The sequence below is a fragment of the Ziziphus jujuba genome, chromosome 9, assembly GCF_031755915.1.
Source record: "Ziziphus jujuba cultivar Dongzao chromosome 9, ASM3175591v1".
NCBI classification, from domain to species: domain Eukaryota; kingdom Viridiplantae; phylum Streptophyta; class Magnoliopsida; order Rosales; family Rhamnaceae; genus Ziziphus; species Ziziphus jujuba.
The window spans coordinates 15,510,965-15,536,128 of record NC_083387.1 but is presented as its reverse complement, the minus strand read 5'-3'; the positions used below and the strand labels follow the sequence as shown (position 1 = coordinate 15,536,128).

Genomic DNA, 25,164 nt, shown 5'->3' with positions numbered 1-25,164 from the left:
GCTATTTTGATTTGATCATTTTGCATGACCAATTGAGGCTTTGCTCGGATCAAATTGTCCAAGCATTTAGAAATTAAAGCTGATCTAATTTAATATCTAGAAGTTAAACAAATGTGTAATTCATTTTGGTATTTTTAATCAAGGATAAAATAACTTATAATTGGAAAATATAAATATATATATATATATATATATATCAAGGGCAAAGTATATCAATGTGTGTAGTGGATAAAGATTTGAATGGTGCGCCAAATGAAAACAAATTGGAGAATTCAATGGGCAATGGCCCTCAAGCTTGAAGCAAAGGCCTCGAAAAGGCCAATAAAGGGGGAATCTCATAATACGGAAGAGGAAGCAGCAGAGATACGCTGACAGACTGAGAGAGAGAGAGAGAGAGAGAGAGAGAGAGAGAGAGAGAGAGAGCGGGAGCGAATGGAGTCGAAGAAGATGGAAGAAGAAGAAGAAGAAGAAAAAGCGGAATTCGAGGAATCGGAGATAGAGTACGTGAGCTATGGGGGCGAACATCATCTACCGCTGATCATGCGCCTCGTTGACCAAGAACTCAGTGAGCCCTACTCCATCTTCACCTACCCACTACTTCGTCTATCTATGGCCCCAGCTCTTCTTTCTCGTATGGATAATGGATTCCATTTTCTCTGCCTTTTCCTTCTTCCTCTGCTTTTGGGTTTTTGAGGTTTTTGTGTTTTTCAGGGATTCCATAGAGGCAAATGTGTAGGAACGGTGGTTTGAAAGATGGGTGAGCATAGGAACACTTTCAGAGGATACATCGCCATGTTGGTTGTCATCAAACCCTGTAGAGGAAGAGGCATTGGTATTATGATTATTATTATTATTATTATTATTTTACTCAAAGATTTGGTTTTCATTTTTTTGTTTTAGATATATATATATATATATATATATATGTTATGCTTTTCTTAGTGGGTGAATTACATGGATTCTTAGACGTGCATTTTGAGTCTGTTTTGAGGTTTTACAATGTGGAGAACGAACCGTATCTTGATTAGGATTTGCATATATCAAAAGGGCTGGAATTTGATGATTTATGTTGCTATTTGATAGGTCAATTGTGACTAAATTTTTCTACTTTATGTCGAAGTTTGTCCTTTTTTGTTTTACTCGTCAAAAAGATTCCTTGATTCTGTTTAAGTTCTGTTCATATGTCTGCATTCATCAGTGTGTTTTTCCCTAATACAGCATAAAAAATAAATAACTGTCTTTGGATAGATGCTTTTTGTTATGCAATTATGAACTATGAATTTTCTGTTGTGCAATTATTGGAAATCTTAATCTTTATTTTTTATTATTTATTTTTCATATTGCGGCTACATGATTTGTTGCCAGATCTATTAAAGTCATGATGGAATCGGGTTGCGAAGAAGTATATCAGCAGAATTTAGATATTTTTCCATTGCTTTCTTCCGATCACTGGTAAAATATGGAATAATAATGGGAGCTTTGTATATTTTTTTTATGTTGTATTTTTTATTATGTTGTGGTTGTTGAATGATTCTTATTTCCTCTCCTTCCCTCGCCTTCATTGTTGTATGATTTTTGTTTTTAATTTTTTGGTTCAAATTTATTATTCATTTGCTATTTACCTTACTTTGATCTATATTTACATTATGATTTACTATTTCCCAACCAATTTTGGCACCGTATACGAAACGCCCCTTGTGTGGCTTATGAAGTATTAAATGAAATGCAATGAATTGGTTGCTTTTGGAATGATGCTTAGAAGTGTAAAGCTTAATTTTTTATTTTGATAGTACCTATATTCTTTAGAGAAGATCATAAATGGATGCGTGATTGGGTTGTTAATGTTATTCCGCATGCATTCTATAATCATAGCTAACCTTGGTAACACCCAATTACATTAAGCTAGATTCCTTTCATAATTCTTTTTCTTACTTTTTATTACTATATTTTGTGATTTTGAAAGTCAGTGGTCGTTATAACTTACTGACCAAATTATGATAGGAAGCAGCTTCGTTGAATCAAATTTTATACTCTAACTTGCCTCCCTTCTCTTAAGATTTGAAATGGTTGTGATTACATTTTAGTTCTCTTTTGTTTTAATTCAGTTAAATTTATGTGTATATCAATTTGTGGATTTTCGTTTTATATCAGTGTTCTGAAGTTGAAGATGAAACTTGTTACTTCATGTTTGTTTGATTTTCCTCATATGAGGGTGACATTAGAAGCAGAAGTCACAAACAAAGGAGCACTTGCACTATATGGTCGTCTTGGATTTATGAGGGCAAAACGGCTCTACCGATATTACTTGAATGGAGTTGATGCTTTCCGTTCGAAAAACGGCTCTACCCTTTCGTTCATAAAGATGAGGGGCAGATCAGGCATACTGATTATCTACCATCTGAAAATGTTGCGGGTTACGTTGAATCTTGTAATCTAGAATTTCCAAGTTCTAACCAGAACAATTACCTACAATTGTATGTTGCATTCTATAATTATTTAGAATGATGTTTATGATATTTATTCTGTAACCACAAGCTGTTGGTTGAGATGGGATTATCAAACTGACGAAAAACATTGCATCTTCATTGCAACGCGTTTTCTTTTTCGCAATTCATTTATTCTTTTATAATATGTTTATTGTATGAATCACAGGTGCTTTAAGCACATCGTAATTCTTGGTTGTCTTTATTTTAATTGGACGGAAATTATCTGGCCTGATTTCTCCAAACTCTGGCCTCCTTTTGATAGCCATGTTTTCTTTAAATTTTCATTATTATTTTTATTGTTTTATTGGCTTTTGCTTTGAAATCTTTTTGCTATTGATAATGTCCTCATAAATGCCAAATAAGGAAAATAATAAGTAAAGATAGGAATCTAAAAAAAATTTTTATAATTGGCCGAGCTCGAATCAAAATAGAAAGTCCTTGTTTGAAATGTTTTGAATTTCCTGGTAGAATAAGGACATATGATGATAGCCGCCTTACTAATTTACCCTAGAGTAGAACATACATATATTATAATGGTCTTAAATTACCCTAGAAAAAACAGTTTTGAGTGTGTTTCGTAGTAGCCGTCTTCTTAATTTACCCTGGGATGTATGCATATTCTAATCTAATGGTCTAAATTACCCTAAGAAAAATAAAAAAAATAAAAAATTTGTGAGTGAGTTTGCCTAGTAGAATAAGGATATTTACGGAATGACATCTCCAATGGGGCTTAAAAAACAACTGTGAGAAGTAGAAGTAGAACCGCTATACATATATATAAATATATATATCTTCTTCATGAACAGGTGAGTGAAAGACAAGAAGATATCAAGAAGAAAATAAGAAAAGATCTCACAAGCATGTCGTTGGATGACCTTCCTAATGAGATGTTATCAGCAATAGCAAAGTGTTTAGGTTACTGTGATGTGCTGAGTTTCCGTCTCGTGTGCAAACGTTTCCTTCGTGCCTCAAATAGCGCTACTGCTGAGATTGAATCAACAAGAGAGCCGTTGTTTCTTCTTTATCCAGGTTTTGAATGTTATATGATAAGTAAAACAGGTCTATGGTATCCCTGGCCTATTCCCCAATTACACGGGCTAGTAGGAGCAAAATGTCTGGCATCAAGCATGGGATGGCTGCTGGTATTCCAGGCCGTTACTGGTTCAATGTTTTTTATACAACCCTTCTGCAACTACGATTCGACAGTACGAATTCCAAAATTTCCCCACACCAGAGTCTCCCGACACTGTTGTGCTGCGTTTTCATCTCCTCCTTTGTCCGGGGATTGCATTGTGGTCGTGGTAAATCGTTTGATTTTGGATGATAATTTTTTGGATTTGCAAGTTGTCCGCCATGGCTGCGCGTATTGGACCGGATATAGAATTCAATGTCCTCGGACCTACTTGGTTAACATTAAAGGGAGTGCTTATCATGATGGAATATTCTACTTTTTCAGCCCCAATGGCAGGGGAATTCGGCTTTGTCCTAAAAACTTAGTTATCCAAAAATTTGACTTGCTTTCCAATGTCGATCTTGCCGCACAACATCCTCCTTTTCCTCCTTTTCCTATTTTTGAGTTAAGGAAAAACTATGTCAGATTTGTGGGTCTCAAGAAGCGGCTGGGATTGGAAGAGAATAATCGTGATTGTTCAATTGTCTCTTGTGGGACGGTCATGACGTCGCTGGATAATCACAACAAGCTAGTTGTGATTTTCAACGAAGATATTACTCACAGATCAGCCAGATACAGATCCACAGCATTGTATCAAGGGGTATGGATTCATCCCAGATATCATACTCCCAGGGCCGCTCATCGATAATACTTTGCTGATCAATAATTTTTTTTTTCTTAAAAAAAAGTGAAAATCTTTTTGCTTTTTTTGGATATTGGAATTTTGCTTATTAGAACGTCCAATATTCATATACCCCAGAAAGTATTTATTATTCGTATTCGTATTCGTATTCTTATTCTTATTCTTATTCTTATTCTTCTTCTTATTATTTTCTAAATTATGATGATACCTTGTACTTTTGTTCTAGTTTATGTTCAATTATTCTGCCTGGTTATGTTTAAGATTCTCACTGGCATTATTTATTTGCTGTGAATTTGCTCTCAGCGTATTCGGATAGATGTGCCACTGACCTATGAAAGAAATTGTTCACGGAAGGATCGAAATTTACTTTAGTTTTTGGACCAAAGTTAGATGTCTTGTTTGACCCAGTTTTGTATGTATAGAATGGATAGGATAAAGATTGTTCATAACTCTTTAACTAACTTCATTTTGTATTTTTCCAATTTCTTTCATTCGTTTTGCAGAGAAGTTTAATTCAAGGCAGCTATTTCAGGATCATTTTTTGTGGAATTTCTTACCCTTTGGCATTAAAAAATTATGGTTATATTTACATTTTGTTATTCCATGATAATTCTTGGTTGGTACTTTTGAAGTAATTTCTTATATCCTAATCCCATGAAGAAACTTTTTTTTTTTTTTTTGAATATGTTAAGATCATTGAGTGAATTGAACTTAATATCTAACATATGGGACAAGCGAGTGTAAACATTGCTATTACGCAGTCCCTGCAAGGACTAAACCTCCGTAAAGACTCGAGTAGTCATTTTTTTGTTAAGTTTTTCCTTTTCTTGTTCCGCTATTGCTAGTTTAAGCTGGAAAAGTAAAGTACTCATCGAACCATGACTGGTCATCAAGTGTTATTATGGCCTTATGGATACAACAAATTTCCTCTCCCAACTGGATGAAAATGAAATTGCATTCCATTCCAAAGAGTCTCCGGATCCGCATTAGGTTTTGTTATATATTCAACCTCTTCAAGTTCGAAAACACCTCCTTCTAATTGGGAACAGTTTATGCCAAGCTTTCCTCCTCGCTAATTGCTACCTGCCCCATAAAATTTTCTTCAATGCATATCTGTTTACTTCACTAGCATTTACATTCGCTTTCCTTTTTACCATTCATTTAATTCTTTCATAGTGTTTGTATGAATGCTTTAGTTCTTGGATGTCTTTATTTTTATTATTATGATCAACCTAAAAGCAAGGATGGAAATTATTTGGCCTGTTTTCTGCAGACTCTAGTGTCAGTATCCTATTTTTGGAGAGGAAAACCAAATCAACCTCACTAACCTCCTTTTGATAATCTTTTGCTTTGAACTTGAGAGAATTTGATATAATATTTATTATTGTGTTCTTTTTTTTTTTTTTTTTGTTGTTTTCAAAAACAAAATATTAAAATGAAACTTTTATTGATCAACAAAATTAAAATTCAAAGCACCTTGGAGAACCATTACCAAACCAAGATTCAGACTTGAACAACAAGTAAAGCATGTTTTGCTAGTAAGTGAGCTACCTTATTAAAATTCCTAGACGCAAAAAGACAACTAACCGTACCTGTATGCTAAAAAAACCTTCAATTTCTTCAACTAAAACACATCCTTATGTATAGAGGCATTCTTCCCCATGTAATAGTTAATTAGCTACTTGAGAACAGACACTAGATCACCCACTAAAAAACGAGTTTGAATACAAAACAGCAACCCCACCTGTAGAGAAAGAAGTTCAGCTCTCAACGGACTGCATCTCCTCAGATTAATTGGAATTGCCACAGCTTCCATTAACATCCCATGATCATCACAAATTATACGGCAACACCAACACTCCCTTGATTTAAAAACACAGCACCGCCAACCTTAATTTTACTTCTTCCCCTGCTTGGTAAAATCCATTTATCCACTCCCCTCACCATTGAAGCATTATGTAAACCATTCATACTGTTCAACAACAATTGATCATTTTTAAAATTCCATAAACCTTAGCAATATAGAAAAAGCGTTCTTGTTAAAAAACTGTCAACTTCTCACACACCCATTTGCATAAATCCACAAAAGAAAGTAATCATTGTGATTTCAAAACATGATCAAGCTATTTCCAAGCTATTTTAAATAGGTGCATATTTTCTCGTAATCTAAAAGCAACTTTAATGGTAAATATGAATTTTTCTACATATGATATAAAAGTTGATACTGTATGAATTTAAATGGCATAAATGTATAGTTAATTGTAAAATTATTTTTCATAAAAAGTTGGATGCCCATGATGTGTATGTGGGGAATGAACCAATCCTCATTCCAAATTTATTTTCCTATTAGAAGACAAGGGACTTGTACATGTTTTCACGTACCCCTTTTGAATACTCCATCTGTATGAAAAATTCATAAAGTTAGTTAAGTTCCCGGTCACTAATAGATTGATAATGTACATGAAAGTTTTTTATAACTATTAATCAATTAAATATTTTATCAATTTTTTTAAAAAAGTTGACATTTTAAGAAAAATTTTATTGTTTAAAAAATTTTAAAATGTCTAACAGACTCTTTAAAAGTGAAAGTTATCTATGACAGTGCTCATTTTTATTTTTTTATTTTTTATCATATTAGTTTAACATAGTGTCTAGACAGATCAATTGGAGAGTTTTTCTTTTTAATGGTTAGTTGTGTTTTTGCGTCTAGGAATTTTAATAAGGTAGCTCACTTACTAGCAAAACATGCTTTATTTGTTGTTCATGTCTAAATCTTGGTTTGGTCATGGTTCTCCAAGGTGCTTTGAATTTAAATTTTGTTGATCAATAAAAGCTTCATTTTAATGTTTTGTTTTTGGGAAAAAAAAAACCACATCAATAGCATTTTAATAATATTAGAAAACTCAGCTAAAAATAATAAATATTATATCAAATTCTCTCAAGTTCAAACCAAAAGATTATCAAAAGGAGGACAGTGAGGTTGATTTGATTTTCCTCTCCAAAATAGGATATTGACCCTGGAATCTGCAGAGAACAGGCCAAATAATTTCCATCCTTGCTTTTATGTTGATCATAATAATAAAAATAAAGACGTCCAAGAACTAGAGCATTCATACAAACACTATGAAAGAATTAAATGAATGGTGAAAAGGAAAGAGAATGTAAATGCTAGTGAAGTAAACAGATATGCATTGAAGAAAATTTTATGGGGCAGGTAGCAATTAGCGAGGAGGAAAGCTTGGCATAAACTGTTCCCAATTAGAAGGAGATGTTTTTGAACTTGAAGAGGTCGAATATATAACAAAACCTAATGTGGATCCGGAGACTTTTTGGGATGGAATGCAATTTCACTTTCATCCAGCTGGGAGAGGAAATTTGTTGTAGCCATAAGGCCATAATAACACTTGATGACCAGTGTAACACCCCGTCCCAAAGTACAACGGAAATTTTCCAACTTTGACCGAGGTTTACCATTACCGTTGACTTTGACCATTGATCGAACGAGTCAAAAGTTGACTTTTTGACCTGGATGGAATTCTAGGTTGACTGAGGTACCGTTACGAAGTACACGTTGGCACGAGTTCGTAGACTAGTAGCACGTTGAAAACGGAGCTACAGTTTGAAAGTTGTGAGCAAAACAAGATTGGGGTCCAAACTGTCCAAGGGTACCGGAGTTGACTTTTTTATTCATGCAAAGTTAGGCTTTGACTCATGTATGGTTGTGGAGTACTTGTCGATACGAGTTCATAGACTAGCGGCACGCTTAAATTGAACATCTGGTTAAGAAGTTATGGACATGTGAATTTTTCCGAATACCGTAATATTTTAATATATTTGGCTTAAGTGAACAGTGATGCCACGTGTCGACATCTGAGAGGTCCACTTGGGTGAACAGTGTCACCCACGGTGGCTTTTATTTTGGCAAAACGGGTGGGCCGGCGAGGAAAGGGAGAGAGGAGAGAGAAGGAGGAGAGAGAAAGAGAGGAGGAGAAACACCGGCCACCACCGGTTGGCCATCGTCCGGCCACAGGAGGGCCACATGCGTCACCCCACTGCCTCCACCTCCTCAATTTCGACCGGCCACCCAAATCTCATGGCCAACCGGCCGGTAATGCGCCGGGATCGGAGCGTTTTCCGACGAAGGCCATTTTTGCCCTCCACCACCGGCCACCGCCGTTTGACCCATTTTTGGCCATTTTCAGGCCACACGCGCCAGCCACCCCTCACCAACTCCTCATTTCTGGCCAGCCCAACAAATTTCACGGCTATTAAACCTCCGACGCGTCTGGATCGGAGCGTTTTCCGGTGAGGGGCCGAAAATCTTCAAACCCAGATCTCTTCGCCGTCCGGCCTTCGTTTGCCTCACCGCTGGTCCCGTTGAAACCCTCTCCCCTTGATCTAAAAAACCCCAAAAAATCTCGACCACCAGCCACCGGACGCGCCACCGACGGTGACGGTTTCCGGTGGGATTCGGCGGCTCACTGGAAAATCTAGTTCCGGTGAGTACCCAGTTGCACCGCCGGTCCCTCCCCACTAATTTCGACCCCCTGAACTTAGATCCGGGATCCTTTTCCTCCAATTCACGACGGTTTGGGAGAATCGAGGCTCTAAAGGCTGAAAGCTTTCCGGTGAGATTCCGGCCACCTCGGGTCCGATCTTTGGGAAGTAAGACCAGATTCGTAATCCTCGTCACTCAAGCTTCGATTCGGTATATTACTCGTCAATTTTGGTTAATGTTTGTGTTTAACACCCTGGGTACCGGGTATTATTTATCAGAATAAAATATTAATTTATTTGACTGTGTGTGAATTGTTGTTCTAGGAGCACGTGTGCGTCGTGGAATTGATTCCATGGAGGATCTTAGGTTAATTGCGTGCTCCAGGTGAGTGACCCACCTTTAAAACTATTTTGGGGTGATTAATTATATTTATTTGGTGTTAATTTGATATTTAGAATTATGCTCATGTGGTGGAATTTAAATATAATTGTGGAAAAAAAATATATTATTTTTATGTACATATATGCTTATTGCTGCTAAATGAAAATTTGGTTTATTAATGGATTTTTTGATTATTATTGTGATTTAATTATATTTATCACGCATGAGCAAGGTGGTTTCATTTAATTAATTATATTTGGATTTTAATATTATTTTTGGGCATGATTTGATTTTAAATATTTCAAGGAAAATATTGGTTTAAATTGGTGGTTTCAATTTTTATAATTATGCCCGCGGAATATTAATTGATGGATTTTGTGATACGAGAAAAATTATTTGTATATTGTTATCGGTGGTTTTGTATCGGAAATGTTAAAGAAAAATGTGGGAGGTTAAGTTCGAAAAATGGTATAATTCCCACGGTAAATTTTTGGAAAATTTGGTTATTTATTTTAGACGCACTCATACAGTATTGGTGTTCTGGACTGTATATGTGGATGAGTGCACAAGTTATAATGTCTCCCATGAGTTACCATTGGACAGAGGGCAAGCAAGTCTTATATAATGCGCATTAGCCGCCCCCCTCCGTGGCCGGGATGACGGTTTCAGCAGCGGTGCTGTCGGGACGCCGAAGTGACTGTATGCAAGTTTCTCTCTTTAACCCCCCTGCCAGTCGGTGCTCGGGACGCTGGGTATCGGAGGGCATCACTGGTATATGGGGTGGTGCATCAAGTATAAATTTTCAGATAGAAATTTCTAACCCTAAAGTGTTCTAAAATTATTTATTATATTTCATTACATTTTATTTATATTCGGATCATTTAATTATTATTTATTAAATTAATTGATTCCTTGATTTTCGGATAATACGAATAACGGGTTTTGCGAAAATGTTTTAAAAGGGGAACCTTTCCAACGGAGTGAATAGTGAGGGTTTTGAGAGAAAATATTATTTTCAATTAATTATTAATTAATTATTTATTTATTCTTAATTAATCAAACGTATTGTGATTATCGTTATTATTATATTTGTGCAGTAGATAGGGTCACTTACTGAGATGATTAGCATATCATATTTTTAAATTCCGTTCCCCTAGGTTCAAGGATTGGGAGACGTTGTTCGTCCGGGGCGAGCCTGACGTCTCAGCTCATAGCCGAAAGTCCAAGAAGCATTTGTTCCCTTTTTCCTCTTCATCTTGTATTACTTCTTTATCTGATATTGTATTAATTCCACATTTATTTGTATAATGCTCTGTATACTATATTGGACATTTAGTTATTAATTATGCACTGATTTACTGTTATTCATTTGGAGTGCTGCAAATTTGTGGAATCAAATTGTAGTAATGTGGGAGGAATAAGGGGATGTTTATAGAAGTGTGTTTTCAGTGCAGGAAATTTGTCAGGACTCATCCAAAATTCCTCACTGGAACCCTAGACAAGTCCCGATCCCAGTGAAACCCTACCGGACCCTCCAATGGAAAATCCGGCAGAACCTCCCCTAAGGGTTGGACTTACCACAAATTTTCTGCATTGAAAACACACTTCTATTTCCATCCCCTTATTCCTCCCACAATACTACAATTTGATTCCACAATTTACAGCACTCCAAAAGAATAACAGAGAATCAATGCAGTATTTAATAAAATGCGTCCAATACAGTATACAGAGCATTATACAAATAAATGTGGAATAAATACGATGACAGATAAAGAAGTAATACAAGATGGAGAGGAAAAAAGGAAGGAAGTGCTTCTTGGACTTTTGGCAATGAACTGAGACGTCGGGCTCGCCCCGGACGATTAAACATCTCCCAACCTGGACCTAGGGGAATGGAATTTAAAAATATGAGATGATAATCATTTCAGTGAGTGACCCTATCTACTGTACACTTTTGATATTAATAATATAACAAATAAAGGAATTTAATTAATACCAACAATTAAATAAATAAATAAATAATAAACAATCGAAAGTAATAATTTCTTTCAAAACCCTCACTATTCACTCCTTTGCAAATGTTCCCATTTTAAAACATTTCACAAAACCCGTTATTCATATTTTCCGAAAACCAAGGGATCAATTAATTTAATAAACAATAGATAAATACCCCAAATATAAATAAAATGTAATAAAATATAATAAATAAATTTTTGAACACTTTGGGGTTTGAAATTTCTATCCGAAAATTTATACTTGACGCACCACACCATATACCAGTGATGCCCTCCGATACCCAACGTCCCGAGCACCGACTGGTGGGGTGATTAAAGAGAGAAACTTGCATACGGCACTTCGGCGTCCCGACAGTACCGCTACTGAAACCGTCATCCCGGCCACAGAGGGGGGCGGCTATGTGCACTATATAAAACTTGCCTGCCTTCGGTCCAATGGCAACTCACGGGAGACATAATAACTTGCGCCTAACCACATATACACCGGAACACCAATACTGTATGAGTGCGTCTAAAATAATTACTAACTTAATTATAACCGTACCGATTTTCCAAAATCACTGTGGAAAATATACCAGTTTTCAAATTTACCATCCCACATATTTTCCTTTAACATACCCGGTACGAAACCATTGATAACAATATAAAAATAAATTTTCTCGTAACACAAGGTCCAACAAATAATATTCCACGGGCATAATTATGAAATTTAAACCACCAATTAAACAAATAATTTCCTTAAAAAAAAGATATTTAAACCAATTATGCCCAAAAAATAATATAAAAACCACACACAATTAATTAATGAAAATATCTTGCTCATACGTAATAAATACAATTAAATCACAATAAAATAATAATCGGAAATTTCTTAATGACCCAAAATTCCGTTTAGCATCAATGGGTAAATATATATACATATATATAAAATAATATTTTTCTCGATTATATTTAAATTCCACCACATGAGCATAATTTCCAGATATCAATTTAACACCAAATAAATATAATTAATTACCCCAAAATATTTTTAAAAGTGGGTCACTCACCTTAAGCACGTATATCAGCCAAGATCCTCCATGGGATCAATTTCACGACTCACCCGTGCTCCTAGAACAACAATATTACACATCTCAAATAAATTAATATTTTATTCGGATAAATAATACCCGGTACCCGGGGGGTCTAACACAAATGTTAACCAAAATTGACAAATTATATGTCTATGGAAAGCTTGTGAGATGAGGATCATATTACCGACCTCCATTGAGCTCAATTCAACCGGCGGTGGCCGGAAAGCTTCGGCCGAGTTTAAACTTGAGGGATCTCTCAAACGGTTGGGATTTTGGGCAATCTAACCCCGGAAATGGACTCAGAGGGGTCAAAAATGGTGGGTTGAGCTGGGTTGGCCGGAAAACACAAGAAAAGAGGAGAGAGAAAATTTCCGACCGGCGGCTTCTCCGGCCCGATCTGGGCACGTCCGGCGACTGGTGGCCATGAAATTTTGCAGCCGAGCTTGCCTCCTTCCCCTGCTCCTCTCTGGCCGGCGTGTGTAGCAAGGTGGTGGCCGGAATAAAAAAAAATACGGCAAGAACCTAGAGGAGAAAGGAAGGGAAAGGAAGAAGAAGGAGGAAGAAGAAGAAGAAAAAAGAAGGCTTCGGGGTGGCTGGGCATTTTTCCCACGTGGGGGAAAAGAAAAAAAAAAGAAAAAAAAGAAAAGAAAAAGAAATAAAAAGAAAAAAAAATAAAAATAGTATTATTATATAAAATAACAATAATAAAATAATATGGTATTAAGCATGGTTGACATGTGGCATCTCAACATGCTGACACATGGTCACATTTATTAAGTCACACGTGGCACATTGTTACACGTTTAAAAATAATATTAAAATAATACGGTATTCGAAAAACTCTATAGGTCCATAACTTTTAACCCACATGTCCGTATCGGACGTGCTGTTAGTCTACGGACTCGTATCGACAAGTACTTCATAACCATGCATGAGTCAAAGCTCAACTTTGCATGAATAAAAAGTCAACTCCAGCATCCCTTGGACAGTTTGGACTTCAATTTGTTTTGCTCATAACTTTCAAATCGTAGCTCCGTTTTTAACGTGCTACTAGTCTACGAACTCGTGCCAACGTGTACTTCGTAACAGTATCTCAGTCAACCTAGAATTCCATCCGAGTCAAAAAGTCAACTCTTGACCCCTTGGTCAACGGTCAAAGTCAAAGTCAACGGTTAATGGTCAACCTCGGTTAAAGTTGGAAAATTTTCGGTGTACTTCGGGACGGGGTGTTACAATCTTCCCCCCTTACAAAAATTTCATCCTCGAAATTTATTACGCCGCTGAAACGCATAAGAATATTGATTGCGGATTTGTGCCTCGAGCTTCCACGTCGCTTTCTCGACTAGATTAATTCACCACGAGACTTTTGATATGAGAAATAGTCTTATTGACCCATACGCATTCTTCATGACTTAAAAATCTGCACTGGTCGCTCCTTACATGACAGGTCTTCAATGTCCTTTCGTAGCAACAGTACGTGAATTACACTGCATACCCATGTCTGCTTTCCCGAAAATACTAACTTGCATGCCACAAAACCAATTCTTCCAATAACCTCGTAGAACTAAGATAACGAGAACTTACCTCTCTCTATCAACCAAAGCGTACGACTCTCTCCTATGGAGATAATCTCAAAAACTTTAATCTCGGACTTCGAATTCAACATCTTTTCCATGCACATCAGCTTAACTCATTTGTCGATCTTGGGCGATCTTCAAACTCTCTTGGATGACCTTCACCTTATTCATAGTCATCCGTAGGTGTTTGCATCCAATTTAGGTTGGTCGTCATGTGGTGCTTCTCCTCACCCACTTCACTCCAATATAGTGGGGTTTGACACTGCCTTCCATATAGAATCTCATATGAAGACACCTTGATGCTCGCTTGGTGGCTAATATCGTTACGAATCCCACCGATGGAAATTGCTCAATCCAGCTCCTTTCGACATTACATAATGCACGGTTTCAACATAACTTCCAAGTGTGAATTCTGCACTTTGCTTGTCCATTGGCCTATGGTGAAAGGCGATGCAGTTGTTAAGTCTCGCTTCAAGTGTATCTGTATACACACAACTGTATAGCTCTTCTTCCGAACCTGAGCAACTTAACTTAGCAAGTATAATAGAGACCTCATCCACTCTCACTACACTATCATCATGCCTAATAGTGAATTTTAACTTTCCTCTTGGGCAACTTTCCTCCTTATGCCCCCTAATTAAGGATATTCAAACTAGGCCACGAGAACACGATCTACAAGTCTTTGTCATAGTTGAACGCTAACCATAAAGTGCTTCCGAAGCATGCATCCTTAAATCAACAACCAAGTAGAACTTTAATCGCTATCCGGATCTTGTTTGATTCTCTAAATGCTGTCGTACCTTCTCTTTGTGAACGATAGTTTAAGCATGAAATCCATGTTTACATCTCCCCACCCGACACGGAAATGGTCAAGGATTGAAACTACCTCAAACGTTTCTATTCCCCACTTTTACTTGTCGATGACTTAAGTACCTTTATTCGAATCCTGCAACTTCCTTTATCATGCCAAACCATAATGTCATCTAATGAGCATTCTATACATCTTTATACCCTTGGGGTGTATCGCATACATTGAATCACGTGCTTCCTTTAGGATCTCCTTTTTGAACTCAACGATATCTTACTTTGGATTCTCAATTGGCGATACTTAAACCTTAAGTTGCTCTTGGAAAAACCATAACATAAAACAAATAATAAAATATATTTTTCAAATATACCACCAACATAAAATATACACAATTTATCAGCCCAAATTAAATTTCCAAACTTCTTCAAAAATCAAAATATACTTTTTGAAATTTACTAATTAAATCAATGGAATAATAAATAATAAGAAAATTATTTTCATTAGTTTAAAATAGCTTAACTTGCATAGGCAATTGTTAAAATTCCACATTGGAACAATAATAAAAACATGAATAAATGTATAAAATCATATATTAAAATCCATAGCATAAAATGAAATATGCACGCTCGTAATGGAGGTATGTACGATACCTTCTAACATGCTACGTGATCCATGATTCCAGCTGTCGCCGGCACTCTGCTATTTATACAAACCAGGGTGGTTGCCTATATTGGCCGTCCGATCTGATATGAACCTAGGACGACCTGCTCCTAAACCCGTATTATATTAGCCCGGATCTCAATTAAGTTCAAGTTCTAATGGGATGGACCTCAACCCCTAACCAACCTGTGGTTAGAAACCTTGGTATAATGTAGATGCCACAACAGGGGATGGAAAACCTATTGATAAGTCAAGCTAAAACAACCAATTCTCTAATGGTGTTTTAGGTGTTCTCAAAGAACAAAGAGATAATTAATCTCACAAGTATTTTCTCAATCAAATCAAAGTTGTACTCATATCGAAAAATAAGCCTTTAAATAGGCTACAAAGCCACGAAATAAAACCCTCAAAATAAAGAAAACCGGCCACCACACATAAAGAAACTTAGTTGGCCGAATGTCCAACCCTCCTTCGGGTGCTTTGCTCATTTGTCCACCATTGGAGTGCATAATGTCCAAACTCCATTGCTGCCAACTTCACCTTCTTACCTTCCGAATAGTTGTGGCAGTAAAAAATCATCTCCATTTTTTTTTCCCGCTCCAAATAAGCTTCGGGATCACTTTTACCCATAAAAGGTGGGATGTTAACCTTGATATTTCCCAAATCATCATCGTATCTTCCCTCCTATATCTCCCATGGCCAGCTTTATCTTGGACAGCAAGGGTTTCGTCCATACCTTCCTCAAAGTCTCCGTCGGATGGCTCCTCATCAAATTCATCTCTCGGCCTCTCGCGACCTCCTCGTCCTCGGCCTCGTCCTCCATGGAATTCTTGCCTATTTCTTGTATTCGGCCTTCCTTATGAGGCTTCTAGTCTTCCCACTCTTTGATTCACATGCTCAACTTGAGCACTAACCTGCTGTATTGACTCCAAAACAGCCCTCATGTCCACTTGGTCTCCACTCCCGGTAGCTCGGGCATCGCCATGGAATGCTACGGACTCTTCCTCATTGATCCTCATGGGTGGATCTCCTCTTCTTATTCTAGAATCTGCCATGTTAGTAAAATACTGCAAAAATAAAATAAATCCTCACAATATTCACTCCCTCACGTGTTTCACTCAAACAAGGTCTCGACACTCGTGTTTGCACACTAGTTTCGGCTTTTACCCTCTTTTAAGCTCACACACTCTTGCCTTTTTCCACTCAATGAAGTATCTCAAAGTTCTAATTAAAACACCCACAAAACAGCAATTAGATCACTAGTATGTTTTAATTAAACTTATCAACAAAACAGTAAGCAAAAATAAACAAATACCGAATGGAATGAAAATACCTATTTTCGGTTTTTCTAGACAAAATAAAGCAAATTAGTGAGAAAAATTTGGAATGTTGAAGAACTGGACCAGATGATAGATTATGAGTTCAGGAACAAAATTCTAGAAAAAGAAATTCAAATACGAACAAGAATCAAAGAGAACAAAAATATAGAAAAAGTGTTGGCTGCTGTTCTTGTAATTCAAGTTTTGTATCAATTCCTTTAACTAATTTTAATCCAAATAATTTAAGCACCCAAAATCCAAATATCCAGCAGCAAAAATAATTCCCCAGCAACTCAAATATTGAATAAATAAGCAAAAAAAACCAGCAGCTCCAACAAATTTCCAGCAAACAAATCAAACTCCAACAAACCGAAATATTTTTCTTTTTTTTTTTTTTAAATTCGGCTTTACCTCTTTTTTTTTTTTTTTCTTTTCCACTCACAGAACATAAAAAACTGCAGTAGCAAGAATCAACACTAAAAATAGCAATTCCACACCAAAAATCCACCCAAACCCGTGGTCTTCGACAAAAACAAAAGTGCAGTTTTTTTTTTATTTTTATTTTTTTATATATGTTGCCGTAAACCCTTCTCTCTCTCTTTTTTTTTTTTTTGGAATATAAGAATGCAAGTATTTAAGACTAAAACAGCAAAGAAAAAATCAACAAAAAACCAAAACCAACAAGAACAATGATGAAAAACAACCAACAAACTAGGAAACAAAAATACGGTAAAACTAGGAAATCCTAATTCAACTAGGAATGAATTTTTTTTTTTTTTTTTAAGATGTAGAACGTGTATGGGATGGATGCAACCTTAACCTAATGCTAAAATTGCAGAATAACACAAAAACAAATAAAGCAAATAAAGATAGATCAAACCTGAACAAAACTTAGCTCTGATACCAAATGATACGAACCTAGGACGACCTGCTCCTAAACCCGTATTATATTAGCCCGGATCTCAATTAAGTTCAAGTTCTAATGGGATGGACCTCAACCCCTAACCAACCTGTGGTTAGAAACTTTGGTATAATGTAGACGTCACAACAGGGGATGGAAAACCTATTGATAAGTCAAGCTAAAACAACCAATTCTCTAATGGTGTTTTAGGTGTTCTCAAAGAACAAAGAGATAATTAATCTCACAAGTATTTTCTCAATCAAATCAAATTTGTATTCATATTGAAAAATAAGCCTTTAAATAGGCTACAAAGCCACGAAATAAAACCCTCAAAATAAAGAAAACTGGCCACCACACATAAAGAAACCTAGTTGGCCGAAACTATACTTCCTTTCCTAATCTAAGTTTGATTAATTAATTCCTTTATATTAAATTAGGAATTAATTAATTTACAATGGAAAGAATAAAATAAAAACCTTCCTAAAGTTATTTTTCCAGAAAATAAATAAATAAAAGACAAAAAGTAATGGTAGTTTCCTAAAACAAAAAGTAAAAACAACTTAGGAAACTAAAAATGCTTGCCTTTTGATCAAGTTGACTTTGATCAATCTTTGACCTCTTTGAGCTTCAAATCAGCTTCTAGATGCTTTTTAGGATGCCAAATAAGCTGAATATGAAGTCCCACACGTTGCCCATGCTTGGAAAAATAAGAAAAGGCTAATACAGTAAAATACAGTAAAACCAGCAAGCAATACAGCAAATTCGGCCAAATTGTTGATGCTGTCCGTACAAGCCCTTTTTGATTGCATTTGAGGCTGCTTTAACTTGATTCCATGACCTATTAGGCATATGTATTGAACCCATAAAGCATTGGAACCATTTCATGCTTCCCGGACTCCAAAAATGTACCAAAACCGTCACCCGGGTCCGTATTGGCTTCCACCACTTGGATGCTTACAATAGGCTTTGTATCTTCAAGTATGGACAAGCTCTATTGAGATTGATTACCCCCTGTATAAATACTCCCAGGTTGTCCTTAAATCTCTTAATTTGAGCTCTTGTGATTGGCCTAGTCTTCATCCGTGTCGAGTCAGCACCACAGCGGGTTATCGGTGGAGCAGGCTCGGGCGGAATCACATCACGATCCCCTAGACTCGTAGGCAACATTGTCAGGACCCGTCCAGAATTCCTTCCCCGGAACCCTAGACAGCCCTGATCCCAGGGAAACCCTACCGAACCTTCCAACGGAAAATCCGGCAGAGCCTCCCCTAAGGGATTTACTTACCACAAAATTCCCTGCACTGAAAACACACTTCTAAAATTATCCCCTTATTCCTCCCACAGTACTACAAATCGATTCCACAAATTGCAGCACTAAAAAAAATAAATACAGTAATCCAGTGCAAAATAAATACAACAAGAGTGAAAGAAATATTACAACTGCAATAAAAGAATAACAGGGTACTGCCGAACTAAAACAGCAAGGAAGATCAAGTCCGCTCCGAGTGAACACCGACAACCTGGTACCTAGAGGAACGGAATTTAAGAGTGTGAGATGCTAATCATCTCAGTGAGTGACCCTACTACTATACCATATAATATCACAGTAATAAGTATAAATAATAATTATTTGGAAATAATATTTTCTCTCAAAACCCTTACAATTCTCTCAGTTGGAAAGGTTCCCCTTTTAAAACAATTTCACAAAACCCTTTATCCATATTCCCCGAAAACCAAGACATCAATTAAATACCAGAAGCGGTAACAATTATATTTTTAATTCCAATTCAGTTTCCAAACATTTTATTTTTAAAACACAGTTCTGAAAATCATTTGATGCACCCACTATATACCAGTGGCGCCAACAGTACCCAGCGTCCCAAGGTACCGCCAGACAGGAGGTTATTGAAAGAAACCGGCATACGGTCGCGTGGCGTCCCACTGCGCCGCTGCTAACCTGGTGTCCCGGCCATGGGGGGTGGCCACCCTCTCCGATGGCATCCACAGGACACCCTCATAATATCACCTGCGCGCTACTCACACCCACCTGCGCGCTAATCATATCCGTGTGCACAATATCCATATCACATATACCATATCACATAATCAGAACACCAGTACGTGCACGGTGCATCTAAAAATCATAAAATTCACAATTTAAAGTATAAAACAAATTTCACATTTTTCATAAACATAGCGGGCATAATCCATCCGCTTGAACCGGGAATTTTCCCACAATTTCTTTGTAATCAATGCCATAAATTCCATGATTTTCAAATCCACCAACTTTCAAATCCATCAATTCAAATATCCACATTTTCCCAATAGCATAAATAATGCTCAAAATATCATAATCAAATCTCATAATATTTCATGGGCATATTTTATAAAAATTGAAATCACCAACATAACCAAATATTTTCCTTGAAATATTTGAAATTCAAATCGTGCCCAATTTACCATTAAAACCACACCAATTTCAAAATCCTCAAAACCATAAAATAATTCCACATGGCATAAATTTATATAATGCACATTTTCTTAAATCCAATAAATTCATAAATAATTCCAAAATAAATCCAATAAATATTTGGCACATAGGAATTAAATTCCAAATATTTAAATCACACATAATATATTCACCAATTAAATTTCCCAAAATTAATTTGAAGGTGGGTCACTCACCTGGAGCACGCAATTAACCCATGATCCACTACGGGATCAATTCTACGACTCACCGGTGCTCCTAGAACAAAATTCACAGACAGTCAAATAAATTAATATTTTATTCGGGTAAATAATACCCGGTACCCGGGGGGTCAAAACACAAACGATAACTAAAATTTACGAATTATATACCGAATCGAAGCTCGAGTGATGCTAATCACAGATCCGGTCTTAATTTCCGATGATCGTACCCGACGGGGTCGGAATTTTATCGGGACGCTTTTCGGGTTTCGGCTCTGCAATTCTCCCAAACCGTCGCGAATTGGTGGAAACGGAAGTCGGATTTGGGTTCAGGAGGTCGAACACTGCGGACTGGAGCTGGCCGGAATTTTCGGGTACTCGCCGGAACAGTAATTTCCGGCGGGCCGCCACGTCACCGGCAACCGTCGCCGGAACAGTAATTTCCGACGGTGGCCGTTTGCTGTGAAATTTTGCAGATTTGTAGATCGTGAGGAGAGAAATCCAACGGGACCGACGGTGAGCAAAACGGAGGTCGGACGGCGGAGAAATCACCGTTTGAAGATTTTCGACCCCTCGCCGGAAAACGCTCCGATCCCGGCGCGTCGGTGGTCCGATGGCCGTGATTTTTGGTGGGTAGGCCGGACTTGAGGAGAGGATGCTGGGTGTATGGCGCGTGTACTGTATATCGGCCGGAATAGTGCCGATTCGCGGTGGCCGGCGGTGGAGGGGAAAAATCACCGCCAAACTTCGGACGTCCGATCCGGGCGCGTCCGGCGGCCGTTCGCCGTGAAATTTGGAGGTTTTGCCGGAAATGAGGTGGGCAATCTGGCTGGCCGGCGCGTGTACAGTAACTAGGCCGGAAAAACGTGAAAATGGCCGGCGGCCGGCGGGTCCTCTCTCTCTCTTTCTCTCTCTTCTCTCTCTTTCTCTCTCTTCCCCGAGAGTTTTTTCAAAATTAAAACCCTGCGTGACACTGTTCATGCCACGTGGACCACTCAGAAGCTGACACGTGGCATTTCACTGTTCACGACCCAAAAACATTAAAATAATACGGTATCCGGTAAACTTCAAACGTCCATAACTTTTTAACCACATGTCCGATTTAAGCGTGCCACTAGTCTATGAACTCGTATCGACGAGTACTTTACAACCATACAAGAGTCAACTCACAATTACATCACAAGAAAAAGTCAACTCCTGGCACCTTTTAGACAGTTTACACTTCAACTTGTTTTGCCCATAACTTTCAAACCGTAGCTCCGTTTTCGACGTGCTACTAGTCTACGAACTCAGGGCGTCATGCACTTCGCCACGGTACCCTAGTCAACTCAAAATTCTCACCGAGTCAAAAAGTCAACTTTTGACCCCCTTCGGTCAACGGTCAACCTCGGTCAACGTGCACGGATTCCGGTGCGATTTGGGACGGGGTGTTACAAACATGATTATGGGGCTAGCTCTACATGGACCACATTGGTTCGCCGCCTCCATATGGTGCAGTATATGCAATGTAATATCAAACAATATAACATACAAATACATGTACGAACATAAACGAAAAATACTTGAATAAAATACCTTTAGTTTCAAATACCACTTTGAAAAGCATTTAATTTTTAATAATCGATCGAAAAAATATCTGGACACCTTGAGGTTGATCGACACTCATCCACACTCGACAACAAGTATCGATTATGGGTGGTGACCTTGCTAAATTGTTGATAGCCGATACACACCCTTAGGCAATCATCATTCTTCTCCATGAACGAAACAAATGCCATTCACGATGATAAGTTTGATCTAGCGAAATCTTTATTCACCAAATCTTGCAGCTAAGTCTTTCAATCCTTTAACTTTGATAAAGTCACATGGTATGGCCAAAAAAATATGGGACGAATCTATACCCCTGAGAGTTTTTCTTTTTAATGGTTTTTATTTTTTTAATGTTCCAAAAAAAAAAAAAATCTAATAGGCAACTCCACTGGAAATGTTTTAAAAGCATTTTCAATGGTGTTAGCAAATTATTTATGTAAAATATATATGAACAGCGAATTGTAAAGTTGTTTCTCACTAGTAACCTCTATAGAAGCTATTTATAGCTATTGATTAATTAAATTTTTTTATTAATTTATAGTCAAAGTTATCTATGACAGTGTTTATTTTTTTTATCATATTAATTTAATATAGTGTTTTGACAGATCAAATGGAGAGTTTTTTTTTTAATGGTTTTTATTTTTCTAATGTTAAAAAAAAAAAATCTAACGGACAACTCCATTGAAAATGTTTTAAAAGCATCTTCAATTTTGAATGCAAATTATTTATGTAAAATATATATGCATAGCAAATTGTAGATTTGTTCTCACTAGTAACATGCATAGAAGCAATTTATAGCTGTTGATTATTTAAATTTTTTATTAATTTATATAATTTTATTTAAAGAATTTACTTTTAAGGAAATTGTTATCTTTAGAAAATAAAGGATCACTTTTATAGAATCTATTATATTTATTGACACATGAATTTGACTATTTAGACAAATCCAATAAAGAGGTTTCTTTAAACAGCATCGTTGATCATCTACCGCTGACCATGCGCCTTGTTGACCAAGAGCTCAGCGAGCCCTACTCCATCTTCACCTACCGCTACTTCGTCTATCTATGGCTCCAGCTCTCCTTTCTCGTATGGATAATGGATTCCATTTTCTCTGCCTTTTCCTTCTTCCTCTGCTTTTGGGTTATTGAGATTTTTGCGTTTTTCAGGCATTCCATAGAGGCAAATGTGTAGGAACGATGGTTTGAAAGATGGGTGAGTATAGGAACACTTTCAGAGGATACATCGCATTCGTATTATGATTATTATTATTATTTTACTCAAAGATTTTGTTTTCATTTTTTTTGTTTTACATATAGATATATATATATATATATGTTATGCTTTTCTTAGTGGTTGAATTACATGGACTTCTAGCGTGCATTTTGAGTCTGTTTTGAGGTTTGACAATGTAGAGAACGAACCGTATCTTGATTAGGATTTGCATATATCAAAAGGGCTGGAATTTGATGATTTATGTTGCTATTTGATAGGTCAATTGTGAATAAATTTTTCTACTTTATGTTGAAGTTTGTCATTTTTTGTTTTAATCGTCAAAAAGATTCCTTGATTCTGTTTAAGTTCTGTTCATATGTCTGCATTCATCAGTGTGTTTTTCCCTAATACAGCATAAAAAATAAATAATTGTCATTGGATACATGCTTTTTGTTATGCAACTATGAACTATGAATTTTCTGTTGTGCAATTATTGGAAATCTTAATCTTTATTTTTTATTTTTTATTTTTCATATTGCAGCTACAGAACTTGTTGCCGATCTATTAAAGTCAAGATGGAATCGGGTTGTGAAGAGGTATATCAGCAGAATTTAGATATTTTTCTATTGCTTTCTTCGGATCACTGGTAAAATATGGACTAATAATGGGAACTTTGTTTATTTTTTTTATGTTGTGGTTGTTGTATTTTTTATTATGTTGTGGTTGTTGAATGATTCATATTTCCTCTCCTTCCCTCGCTTTTGTTGTATGATTTTTGTATTTAATTTTTTGGTTCAAATTTATTATTCATTTTCCATTTACCTTACTTTGATCTATATTTACATTATGATTTGCTATTTCCCAACCAATTTTGGCACTGTTTACGAAACGACCCTTGTGTGGCTTATGAAGTATTAAATGTAATGCAATGAATTGGTTGCTTTTGGAATGATGCTTAGAAGTGTAAAGTTTAATTTTTTTATTTTGATAGTACCTATATTCTTTAGAGAAGATCATAAATGGATGTGTGATTGGGTTGTTAACATTATTCTGCATGCATTCTATAATCCTAGCTAACCTTGGAAACACCCAATTACATTAAGCTAGATTCCTCTCATAATTCTTTTTCTTACTTTTTATTATTATATTTTGTGATTTTGAAAGTCAGTGGTCGTTAAAACTTACTGGCCAAATTATGATCGGAAGCAGCTTCGTTGAAGCAAATTTTACACTCCGACTTGCTTCCGTTCTCTTAAGATTTGAAATGGTTGTGATTACATTTTAGTTTCTCTTTTGTTTTAATTCAGTTAGGTATTGTTCTTGTTATTTAGATTCTTGTTATTTTGAAATTTATGTGTATATCAATTTGTGGATTTTCGTTTTATATCAGTGTTCTGAAGTTGAAGAAGAAACTTGTTATTTCATGTTTGTTGGATTTTCCTCATATGAAGGTGACATTAGAAGCAGAAGTCACAAACAAAGGAGCACTTGCACTATATGGTCGTCTTGGATTTATCAGGGCAAAATGGCTCTTCCGACATTATTTGAGCGGGGTTGATGCATTCTGTTTGAAGTTACTGTTTCCACGGTCAGACTTGCACCCTTTCATTCATAAAGATTAGGGGCAGAGGCATACTGATTATCCAGCATCTGAAAATGTTGCGGGTTATTTTGAATCTTGTAATCTAGAATTTCCAAGTTCTAACTCGAACAATTACCTACGCTTGTATGTTGCATTCTATAATTATTTAGAATGATGTTTATGATATTTATTCTGTAACCACTAGCTGCTGGTTGAGATGAGATTATCAAACTGACGAAAAACATTGCATCTTCAGTGCAACGCGTTTTCTTTTTCGCAATTTTTTTTTTATTCTTTTATAGTATGTTTGTTGTATGAATCACAGGTGCTTTAAGCACATCATAATTCTTGGTTGTCTTTATTTAAATTGGACGGAAATTATCTGGCCTGATTTCTCCAAACTCTGGCCTCCCTTTGATAACCATGTTTTCTTTAAATTTTCATTTTTATTTTTATTTTTTATCGGCTTTTGCTTTGAAATCCTTTTGCTATTGAGGATGTCCTCATAATAGCCAAATAAGGAAAATAATAAAGAAAGGAATCCAAAAAGAAACTTTTAG

The 25,164-nt window shown here is 36.5% G+C and overlaps 1 protein-coding gene across 6 annotated transcripts; it reads left to right on the top strand.

The window, feature by feature from the left end:
- The first annotated feature begins 262 nt into the window (after positions 1-262).
- On the top strand, positions 263-24,911 carry LOC125424059 (N-alpha-acetyltransferase MAK3). 6 transcript variants are annotated; one of them, XM_060811434.1, is made up of 4 exons: positions 263-631; positions 712-832; positions 23,564-23,618; positions 24,413-24,911. In XM_060811434.1, the coding sequence occupies exons 2-4, from the start codon at positions 754-756 to the stop codon at positions 24,642-24,644; spliced, it is 366 nt and encodes a 121-aa protein (XP_060667417.1). In that variant the 5' UTR covers positions 263-631; positions 712-753; the 3' UTR covers positions 24,645-24,911. The 6 variants fall into 6 exon arrangements, 3 of the variants coding, with proteins under 3 accessions (XP_060667417.1, XP_048336284.2, XP_060667418.1); XR_009634106.1 differs by lacking the exons at positions 23,564-23,618; positions 24,413-24,911 and adding exons at positions 1,366-1,452; positions 2,152-2,570 and having other exon boundaries at positions 267-631; XR_009634104.1 differs by having other exon boundaries at positions 269-631; positions 24,474-24,901.
- Positions 24,912-25,164: the final 253 nt, after the last annotated feature.